At 39.3% G+C, this 11887-nt stretch overlaps 1 protein-coding gene across 2 annotated transcripts in view; it reads right to left on the minus strand.

Moving 5' to 3' along the window:
* The window catches only part of DMD (dystrophin), a 1194940-nt gene extending 1183327 nt beyond the window's left edge, over positions 1-11613 (minus strand). For both annotated transcript variants that reach the window (XM_086469458.1, XM_086469399.1), the window contains exon 1: positions 11517-11613. In XM_086469458.1, the coding sequence (XP_086325584.1) occupies positions 11517-11613 (97 nt within the window). The remainder of the gene's footprint in view (positions 1-11516) is intronic.
* Positions 11614-11887: the final 274 nt, after the last annotated feature.

Genomic DNA, 11887 nt, shown 5'->3' on the forward strand with positions numbered 1-11887 from the left:
CCTCACCCTTTACTTCTATTGCCTGGAAAAGGAATCCCTCACTGCTTCAGACCTGTTCTGACTTAAGTAGGAACTTAAAGTCCTACTCTACTCTTGAAATAATAGTGGTACCAATATTAACAATGAAAACATTTGATATTGTAATCTGGTAAGCAATAGAATATAAAAACCCCCATGAATTAACAAGCCAGAATTTGGGAAACTACACTAAGAAAAGAATGCAATTAATTAAATTAATCCTACTTTGTCTATAGATGATCTTTCCCTTACTGAATTTTCAAGTTCCATAATAACTCACTACACATCTCTTATGTTGTTCTTGAGCAATGGAGCTCATCACTTACTACAAGGAATTGGACTATTCCAGTCTATGTGCAAGCATAATTAGCAAGACAAACGACTTACAGGTGCTAAGTATCATGCCAGAGTGTACAAAGAAACATCACAGATCTTATCTGGAAATGATCTGCTGCAAAGATTAACATTTTATTCCAGTAATGGGGTGGGGTAATTTAATTTGTTTGGTTACAAGGAGAGAAGTACTGCCAGGCTTCCATAAATAGTCTTTGACTGGCCTCCAGCAGTAACAGAAGAAGACATGACCCTAGTCCTCTCTAACCAGTTTGCTGACTTCTCCCCAACTCCAATGCACTGACAGCAGGAGAGATTCAAGAAAAGCCAAATTTCCATGGGTGTTTCCACTGAACCCTGACCCTAACTTACACATAAGTAAGTCAGGAACCTAAAAAATTTGAGAAGGGGGCCAAAACCACTACCAGCCTGCTGTACAAACCAAAGACGAACAAATAAACAGAAATAAATAACACAACCGGCCTTGCCCCCGATAAAGGAATCATGGCCCTTTACATTTCCACTGTGCTGGATCATGCTTCCTTTTTAAGGCCTACAACCTCAAAGATTAAAACAAAGCTTGTCCTGTTTTTCAGCAGTTTAGAAGCCTTGTATTGTCAGTCAATGTCTAAAGCTCAGAGAGGTAACAGTGGGAAACAAAGCTTTTTAATTCTGCGTCACAGGTTTGAAATCAGTAATGAAAAAGACAAAATGGTCCCAAGATAATGCTGCCTGCACATAATATCTTCTGACCTTTTTCTTGTCTCCTGAAATAAATCTTTTTTAAAAGTTGAAACAAGTTTGTCTTGAGATGCTATTCACACAAGGCTCCAGTTAGGGGCTCCAACATGGTTCCTGAGCATAACGAACCTCTGGACAGACTCCATCCCACCCTCATTCACTCTTCATGCTTACAACCTTCCATTTACAAAAAATATTTTCACTGAACAATCGGATTGTTCCAAACTTGGATCATGTTAGCAATGGTGGAAAAGGAACACAACCTCCAGAATACAACCTGCTATAGTAGATAGCTTTCAACAACCTGCAAGTAACAGCTTGTTCTTCCCCCATCTGCTAGCAGCCCAGTGAGACATTTCTTAAAACCTCAACCTGAAGCCACAAAGTATTTTCTCTTCACTGATTATCTCAGAATGATGAAACAACTCAAACGACGTAGTAACTTCTCGTTTTTTCAAACTCCACTAGAAACAACAATTAACATTTATACAACCAGTGCGTTGTGACATGCCACCACGAACACCCATTTGAGTAGCACGTTTTTGGTTTTTTTTAAGGAAATAAACTACATTTTCTGTGATTATTTTTATGGCATATCTTTTCAATAAATTTTTCTTCTCTTTTTTTAACCCTTTTGAATGGACAGCCTGTTACAGCCACAGGTTATAACTAATCTCTGCACCAAATCTCCTTTACTTTAAGTAGTTAAAAGCAACAAGACACCCTTGAAACTGGTTAAAACTCAAGTTTCAGTCATGTGTTGTGAGTACAGATAACGAAAAAATCTCATGCATGCAATGTCTCTCTGGTGCACAAAACTATAAGCAAAGTCAAGGCACTCTTGATGTTGCCCAAATATAATTTGGGCATACCCCTAATCTTAGTTCAGGTGCACACAACTACAGTGTTCTTAAATTAGCAATAATGCCTTTTTCATGATCTAATTTCATTGTTTTAGGGCAAGTTCAGGACAAGTGCTCCTGGAGTGACTCACTGCTTCAAACAGAGAGAGGTTTCACTTTACAATCTTTTTTTACCAGGTATCAGCTGTAGTCCACACCCATCCATTCTAATATCAGTTATCCCTAAAATGACCAACCTTGAATCATCACCTCCTGACAATTTGGAAAGCTCACTTGGAATAATCCTGTCTAATCTCACTGTGGTCGGTCAACCTTGGCCAGCAGCCAGACACCTACCCAGCAGCTCTCTCACTCCCACTCCTCAACAGGACAGGGGAGAAAACACAACAAAAAAGCTCTTGGGTCGACATAAAGGCAGACAGATCATTCACCAGTTACTGTCATAGGCAAAAAAGATTCAACTTATCAAAAATTAATTTAATTTATTGACAATTAAGTAGATTTGGATCGTGAGAGAAACAAAGACAAAAACATTGAAATAACACCTGCCACCCTTGCCCCATTCTTCCCCAGGCTCCACTTCACTCCTTCACTCCCTACTCCTCTCCCATCACCCCAACTCTGAGCAGCTCAGGGGAATGGGGTATGGTGCTGTGGTCAGTCTGTAACAGCTCCTCTCTGATGCTCCTTCCTCCTCACTCTTCCCCTGATGCAGTGTGGATCCTCCCATAGGCTGCAGTCCTTCAGGAAATAATCTGCTTCTGTGTTGGCTCTCCATGGGCCACAGTTCCTTGAAGAAATATCCACCTGCTCTGGCACAGAGTCCTCCATGGGTTGCAGTGTGGATATCTGCTCCAGCATGGTCTTTCTCCAGGTGTTGCAGAGGAATCTCTCCTCCAGTGCCTAGAGCACCTCCTCCCCTCCTTCTTCCCTGACTTTGGTCTTCCCCTGTCTGTTTCACACTTTTTTTCCCCCTCACTCAATGTAGGTCAGTGCTTGACCCTTTCTTAAACAGGCTTTCCCAGAGGTGCTGCCACCTTGGCTGAGGGGCTCAGCTGTGCCCTGCAGTGGGTCCACTGGAGCTGGCTGGAACCAGCTGTGACTGGTACAGGGCAACATCTGGCCTTTTCTCATGGAAGCCACCCCTGCGGCCCCTTTCCCCACCCCAGCCCCATCAAACCTTGTCACCTATACCCAACACAGAATAGTCACTTAGGGAACAGGCATCAGCACCCCCAAAACCTCTCTCCATTGTTCTTGCACTGCATCTCCAGGGGAGTGCTGACGTGGGTGAGGCTAATGCTTGCCAGTTCCATATGTACACTGGGGGTACAAGAAGCTGCTTCTCCAATCTTGTCAATGCAGATTTGTCCAGCAAACTGCGAATATTAGTTTGTTTTTCCTTTAAACTCACTTGAGACAGCTGGAATGAAATAAAATCCCAGAGAACAAAATAAATCTGACGATTTCAGCGCTGATACACCCCTCCCCAACAGTTCTTGTTGTACTTTCTGTATTTCTATAAATCCTGAGGCAAGGTGTTAAACCGGAAAACTACGCTGCAACGCAAACCAAATACCTGGGGTTTTCTCTACTGAATTATAATAATGCAGACAACTGTTCCGAGATGGCTGTTCACTCAGGAAAAAAAATTAAGTCCTGACCCAGCAGACACCAACCTGTTGCATGAAGCAACAGCAGAGTAAGTTGCTATTCTAAATTGACGCCTCCTTTCACATAGCTAATAGAATAATGATTATTTTCTCTCATGTGCTTTTCCTCCCTCTTTTTCAATTTCTGTGTTTCTATTGAAGTACAGGCTGTGAAAAATTCCCAATGACATACCTATCTCTGGCTCACACAGAAACTGCAACAACTAATATGGATAACTCTGTGTTTCCATGGCATTTCAGAATCATCAATGGGTGACGTGTCTCTGCACAATACAATTAGTCAGTGGAAAATCCTCAGGTTGTGTGTCTGTAACAAGAAGGCCACAAAATGCAATCCCATTTCTGCTTAGAGTATGTTACAGCTTCACAGCTGGCCAAGGTTTACAGCCGTCATTCTGTGTCTGGTTTTCAGGACACAAAGCAGAACCTTCACATTAATTATATATCATTCCCTAGAGCAAAGTTGTCACTCTTCTCTATGCTTTGTCAAGCACCACACATGCTGTTGACACACAATAAATAGTAAAATATTTGTATTAAATAATAATAAATTAATAAGTGTTCTGCTTCCTAGGCTTAGGCAGATTTAAGAAACTATGTGATACATATAGCCTGACAGAGCTGCTTGGGTTGCTGTTTATTCAACAGGTCAGCCAGGTCACACAATCCCATACTAAATATCAGTTTCACTACGGACTCCTGCAAAATTTATTTGCTTGTTGCCAGAGGAATAATCCTAGTTGATACTCTTCAGCAACATATCATTTCTCTATGGTTACAGGACCTCTATTATCTGCACTAACACTTTGGTTAATGCTGGTGATTAAAAGTTGCATTTAGGCCCATATAATTTAACAAACAGTGACTGTAAGAAAAGTGTGAGATTAGGTATTATGACAGACAATGAGGTATTACTACCTGAAGCATTTTTAACTTGCTAAAAGAACTTAACTGAAGTTAAAGCGTAGCTTCTCTGAAGGAAGTAAACCATATTTGACTTTTCACATTCAGAGGGCAGACGATGGTGCCAGTTTTGCATACGGTGCCAAGGTATGGAAAGCATCTTTAATTTCTGCCTCCTAGTTACATCCTTAAATTAGTATCCTCCTCACAACCCTAACTGTTTTAGGATTTGTTTGATCTTGGTTCAGATTGTATCATAACTGATCACTTACCTTATCCTCATTATTTCTGAAGTTTTGAAAAAATAACAGAACCTAGGAACAAATATAATTAGTTACTGGGATTTACCAACATCAGCGACATTCTTTTTGTTCTTGGCTTCTGAAGAAATATGTGAAGAGACGCATAGAAAAATTTAATCACAGGATCAAATGGGCTGGCAATTAATTTCACTGGTTTTGAAATGTTCTGCTAAGTACCAAATCCATTCATAAGACAAAAATCCCTTGTGCTTTTCAGCAGTTTCAAACAAGGCTGCTAAGAAATGAGAAGTCAGTAATTTTACTATTAGTTTGAGAGTCATCACAGACATTAAACCATAAACATCTTAAAAGTCTTAATAACCTTAACTTCAGTCTTCAGTCACTGAATATTTCAATGGCACCAAAACATCAATCTTAAAAGATTCAATTCATTGTGGCTCAGAAAAATGTAGATATAACATTTTCCATGTACGTGCGGTTATTTAATACTTCTACTTTTCTACCTTGCTATCAAACCTGACTCAGCCACAATTAAGGGCCTGCAACCATTACTGAAGACAACAGGTTGCATCTTTTGGTGTCTGTGGTCCTTATCTCATACCGGACCAACAGTGAATCAAAAGCAGCCTGAGACTGCAAAATGAAAAGTCTGGTCTTTGACAAAATCCTTGATTTAAACAAATAGATGAATATTCCAGCTTGCTCTTTGAAAGAGTGACATTTGTACCACGGGAATATTTATTAAATACCATTTGGGACCATTAGTGTCAAATTACAGAGGAGTTCCTATTATAAACAGTATTTTGTAATAAGAGGAAGTGAAGATGTGCATACTGTGGGAATGCATAAATGGTTTTCCTAAAAACAAAAAACAAAAAAACCCAACCAAACAAAAAACCCCACACCCAAAATTATGAACCTTTCCCCAATATCTTTGCATTATTTTTTGCAAAAACATGTGACCTGCATAATGGCTGCATAAAACTAACAGGCTGCTCATAAAAAGAAAGTCTAGAGAAAACAGCATGTGGTGATTTTATTTATTGTTGCTTCTAAGATTCAGGGAAACAGATCAATATAAGTGATCAGGACTGAATGCTAAAAGAAGTTGAGCCCATAAAAGAAATTTTGCATGCCTTTTACTCCTAAGCGTCAGGAAGACACAGAAAGAGGTGAAGGTCAAACTAGATATAGATTGAGAAAACACAAGTTTCAAGTAGCTTAGTTTTTGTTCAAATTTTTCTTTCACTTTTTCTGATCTACCTTCTTCCGCATTTGTGACAAGTCACGGGCAGGAGGGAGGGAGAGAGGGAAGAGAGTGGAGGGAAAAAAAAAGTATCTCTGACCATTTCAGCATCTTGAGTTTCTGTATCATCAAGCAAGTCAGAGTACCGGTTGCACTGTGTGCAATATCTTTAGGGATATGTAAATGAAGGAAGCACTTTGTAAAGAACAGTGTTGTAATGTAAAATACTAAGCTGGGTAACTCGAAGATACTAATGCAAAACACTGTGTGCCTAATCTTGATTTACTCTTCCGATTTTCCTTTTTTAAGACTAAGATCTATTCTAAATATAACAAAAACTAAAGAAACTGCAGTGCAGATGGAAGTTCCTGATTTTTGTAAACAGGTGCACCTTGCATCCTTATTCTGATGCACAGATACTCAGATCATGAAGGAAAAGTTGTTGTTGTTTTTTTTTTTTTAAAAAAAAAGATGCAAACAAAACTATTATTACTTGATGTTTCTCCTGTTTCTGGTAAAGCCTTGATTTCCCTTCTTTCACCTCTCCCTCTTTCATGACTGCATCACTGGGTCTATCATGTGCAGGACACTTCTGCAAGGACTTCACAACAACTGCATTCATAACCTCAGTTCTGCAGCAAATCACCTGGACATCTTGGAGCTAGTGGCACAGAGCAGAGAAGATGCAAGACCTTAAACTACCTTGTAGTTTAAGAAGGAGATAGGCTATATCCACCCCCTATGACATGCAGCTGAGCAGCAAGCTGAAGGCTTTCTTGTCATTTACAATTCAAATATAGTAATCTTCTGGTCTGATTTCACTGGAAAAAGAGAAGGAAGTGAGAAAGTATCAGCCTTCAGAAAATTCTCACACTTTTCTTGGGATGTCTTTACTGACCAAGGTCCAGCAACTGTTCAGATAGAAGGGTCGTTCCCCTGCCCTTCACTCCTTCCAGAATCATGCAGAAAGTTAACATGGTGCTTAGCAACAACCAGCAGCTTCTGGAAATCTCAGCATTTCCTACGGAGATTAAAACTATATGATTTCAGGGATAGGTGGTTTAATCCTCTGTGAATAAAATAACCCTCACCTAGCGAGGGGAGAAAGGATGCCCTTTAACACTTATTGTCAAATACAGCCCCCCCCTGCCAATTGTTACCAATTTTAACTCTGTTACACAGTAAAAATAAATAAATAAAAAAACCACGGTTTGAACTCTGGCTCTCGAAGGACAAAAATATTTCCTCCTTTTCTAACAGACTTAATTTATTAACACTTTTTTATTAGATGTAATATTTCTTTGTAGAAAGCTTGTTGGCAGCACATAACCAGATGTACTGTAATACCACCTGGACAAGCTTGACTCCCACGTCTGCCTTTCCTCATGCTCTTCTTGGAAGATGGTTACCATCCATTTGTCAAATGACTGTGTCACAGAACACGTAAAGCCCCTCCATTCCTTACGTTACTTGCCACTTTTCTTCCTCCTGCCCTCCTCCTCATTCCAGTGGATTTTAAAACAGACAGATCTTAGCAATAGAGAGAAGGAGTACATGTCCTTCTGTTCCTGGCTCAGCTTCTCATGACCCTTGCCTGAGATGGTTAGACACTTCCCCACACCATGGATATTTCTAAACCAGAATTTCCACCTTGTTCAGCAGGAACCACAAGATGAGTGAAACAGCAGCTGACCAGTATCAGAAAGCCAAGAGCTACCACACTACACACACCTTCCTGTTGTCAGAAGGAACATTCAGGACATGTCAGGATAAGCTCATTCAAAGCAAGAGGTCCTGGGATACCAGCAGACAAAACTGTACAGGAAGCAGATGTGGAAGTAATGACACCCTAACACATTTCAAAGGCCTTGTTTCTGGTTAAGACTATCTATTAAAATAAAAAGTAAATAAATAAAATTAATCATAGCCTGTCACTGAATGATCCTATAAAACTGACTTTGCCTCCACCATAGCTGATCTCCTCATGTGCTTGTGCTGTTGAGCACCAACTGTGCAGCTCAAAACCAAAAAAGGTCTCTTCAGGTTGCAAAGCAGCACTGCTTTCTTGCAAGACTCCTCCAACAAGCAATAGGTCCAAACACAACTTCGTTTTGTCTAGCACCTTTTCAGGACCATTCTAACGCACATGTCCAGCTCAGTACTAAAATTTCAAGTTTCTATGGACAACATTCAGAAAGGTCAGTCTCCAGTCTTCTGAACTTTGTTACTCCTGGAGTGTCAGGCAGCTGTCATTTCCCTCCTGGGCTAGTTCTCCTCACTGACTTGAGCATCTCCCTACACCAATTCTCTTGTACTGCAGTAAGAAGAAGACATTGACTGAGCTTGCAAGTGCTTCACTCAACAGATGTTGATGGGAATTAATCATTGCTCTGCCAGACTGCTCCAGCTCATATCCTTAATCTTTATTTTTGTCTATCCCTTTCCCTGCACTCATCTCACACTTCCTATTTATTTCCTGGTTTTCTTCTTCAGTTCATGTACCTAGGTATCAGCGTATATCCTGATTTCTCTCTCTTCCTTATTGAATTAATACACGTACCATAGCTGTAGTACACACCCATAAATTTGTGTGGAAGCGAGTGTGTGTGGGGGTTGCGTTGTCACACTGTCTAGGATGACAGATTTCTTATCCTTGACTGGGACCGATAACCAGAATCATGTGAAGGAGCACATACAACCAGCTTCTGTCTCAGTCAGTAAATAACCCTTTACATTTTTCTTAATTATGGCTGGTCAACATGTGAGTGACAACTTCCTGTGCCCTTGCACAACTTTTAGATCATCCATCCAAGAAGAGATTTGAAAACATTGGTCCCATGTCTAAATATAAAGTGAAAGATGTTAGCTCTATAAATTAATTCAGGAAGATAGAACGGAAAGAGGATTTATATGTAAGGATGAGAGAAAAATCTATGTGTATCAGGCTAAAGACAGACAAATACACAATTGTATATCTGCATCTATCTACAGCGAAACATCTGCTAGCACTTTTTGCTGCTTCTCTCCTCTTTTCTTTTTCTGTTTCTGTTCTTTTACTTCCAAGCCCTTTTTGTGGAATGTAGATGCCTTTTCCTTATTATTATTTTTCATCTTTGATTACTAGCTTGTAAAACAATAAAATGAAAGGAAAATGGGGAAATTGTTTCCTCTAACTCTACCAGATCTAGAATTTCATGGCTAAGGTCCAACTCAATGCTTAACATTTTAAATTGTTATTTTTAATAATAATTATTATATACAGGGGCTTTCTCATCAGACAGGTCTGTGTTACTGTAGCTCTATTTATAATCAACAGCTAGCTCCACCTAGTGTCATTTTAATTCATCAGCGAAACAGAAAACCAAATTACTATAGATAAAACAGAAGCAAACTATAAAATCACTTGTCAGCTGGATGATGGCCACAGACAGCATGCAGTTACGATTACCAGCACAACAAGGAAAAGACCATTTTAAGTAACTGCTGTATGATGACAGCCAGCCAGTACTTGAGACAAGGAGTGACTAGCAGCTTCAGGAGTATAAATATAACACATACAATATAAAACAGTTTTAATGCTATCCTGAGAAGGTGAATGGCATTTAAGCTGTTTATATGGGTTATTCTCTCTACAGTTGCACCATCATCATCAACAAGCACGAATTATTGTTAAATTTAACAGAACTTCTCTGAAATAGAATAACTATTTTTTTTTTTTATTGTCATCAAAACTACCGAACTATTTTTGGCTATAAAAACCCCATGGTGATCCTCTTCATTAATAAACACATCTCCACTCCCAGCAGTTACAAAATAATGTAAAATGCCTCTCAGAAGTGATCAAGTCAGGGAAATGCTCAAACTAGCTAACAGTATATGAGTTTTACTGATCTTTACCTTCAAACTTTTTAAAGGCTGGTTCACTGCTGTGTATCTAGAAACATCTATCTTTCTAAAACTGTTACAGCTTTAGTCAGCAACATTTAGTGTTTAATAGTCTGATCCCCTTTTGACAAGAATACACAGAGTAGAGCCAGCAAAGTAATTTAAAATAAAGTCAGAAAAGTGAATATCCAGTATGACAAGAGATTTCTTGATCATCACCTTGGAAAAAAAAATTAAGAAGGGAGTTACATTGAAAAAAAGCATTTTGTAAAGCAAAATAATCCAAATAATTTAACATAATATCATATCCTGTGAACTGTCAAACAGTGTTTGAATGGTTATTGGACCTCCAAAGAGGAAGGAAAGAGAGGTCCTGCCTTACATTTAGAAAATACCGCTTTTACTTCTTAGATCGGGGGTGACCCACTACAATCGAGCTGACATCTGTTTTAAACCTATTCAAATCACCTGTTCGGAGACGCTTAGTGGTTTCACCCTAGTGGTCATAAAATATATTTCAATATGTACAGTATACACTTAATGAGTGCTCACCGTGACAGAGAGAGAGTATATATGTTGGGGAGGGAGGGGTCAGGACGGGGGCAGACAGGAGGAAAGAACGTGTCTTAAGATGATAAATACACTAAAAAAAGCACCTTTAAATTTTCTCAAACTTTCTTAAAATAGTCAGTTGAAAGTTATGCTTGTGACTCATCTCTTTTAAAGTATTCATAGCTAAATTCAATGATTATATGAAAACCTCACTGCAACACAGAATATGAATTTAATAAAATGCACATGAAGACGCTCTCTGATGTTTCAAGAATAGGAGAATACTCCAGTTCCCAATAATTTTGCAGTTACTGTCATTTCTCATTAACAGCTTTCAAAATCCTATCTAAAACAAGCTGATACAGAGAAATTAAGAGCAGTAATCAAGCGAGAAATGATAGACCAGCTGGGTAGGCATCAAGTTGGCAAAACGTGAATACAGTTCAATAGCTGAAACAGATGCTGGAGTTGTAAAGAAACCCTGTAGGAGATATTGATGTATTTTCTTCATATAATACTGAACAACCGAATAAATGTCAAGAGCTAAAAACTGATGAGGAATAAAGCCTGTCGGAAAAACTAACTATAAAGCAGAGACATGCAATAATATCTTTTCATTATACCAAAACATTCAGTACATGCATCTCCATTTCCTTGGGATTCCTGAATATACCAATACATCAGTCAGAGCTTGCTAGTGAATTAGAGGGAGCCTTTCCCAGTCTTGTTTCACATTTGTTTGTTTCTATCTACCTGAGGCTCCACAGACTTAGAAAATACTTTATTCTTCAGCCTCATCCTAACACAACACTCTTTCAAGCAAGCAATTCCCCAAGCTCAAAGACGAGCAGAAAAGAAAGGGTAACACAAGCATAAATGAAACTGCAAAATCCATTTTGCACGAGGAATGTTGTTTTCAGAGTTTCAAGACCTCAGCAACAAATCCTCTGCCATCAGCGGCAGTTCATGCTAGCATATGCTTTGTCATGGTCAGTTTCTAATTACATTCATAATGATGCAATAGCTTTGATAATCCTACCTTCCATGCCAGCTGCTTTTCTTGTCACTCCATCATGCCAATAAGTTGGCTGCCGTAACAAATCAAGATAGTGCAAAACAGCATCTTTCCCCTGCATCTGTCATCTTCCTGAAAGCATTCTATTACTGCCGACTGCTGGGAACCAGAAAGTCTATTTGAATTCCAGCAGCTCCCCTTTCGCATGATTCAAGTTAGGTTAGGTGGGCATGCCTAACATGATTCTCCCCATCATTTATTATGCAGCTGCTACACCATCGGCGTGGTAACCACTCTGACTTTATCTGATACGTCAGTCTTGCAAACCTCTACCTCCGTGCAAACACACGAGCCACAGAAGCATCTTGCATTTAATGAGCGTTCTCCCTGCCTAA

The sequence above is a fragment of the Leptosomus discolor genome, chromosome 1, assembly GCF_034619465.1.
Source record: "Leptosomus discolor isolate bLepDis1 chromosome 1, bLepDis1.hap2, whole genome shotgun sequence".
Taxonomy (NCBI): domain Eukaryota; kingdom Metazoa; phylum Chordata; class Aves; order Leptosomiformes; family Leptosomidae; genus Leptosomus; species Leptosomus discolor.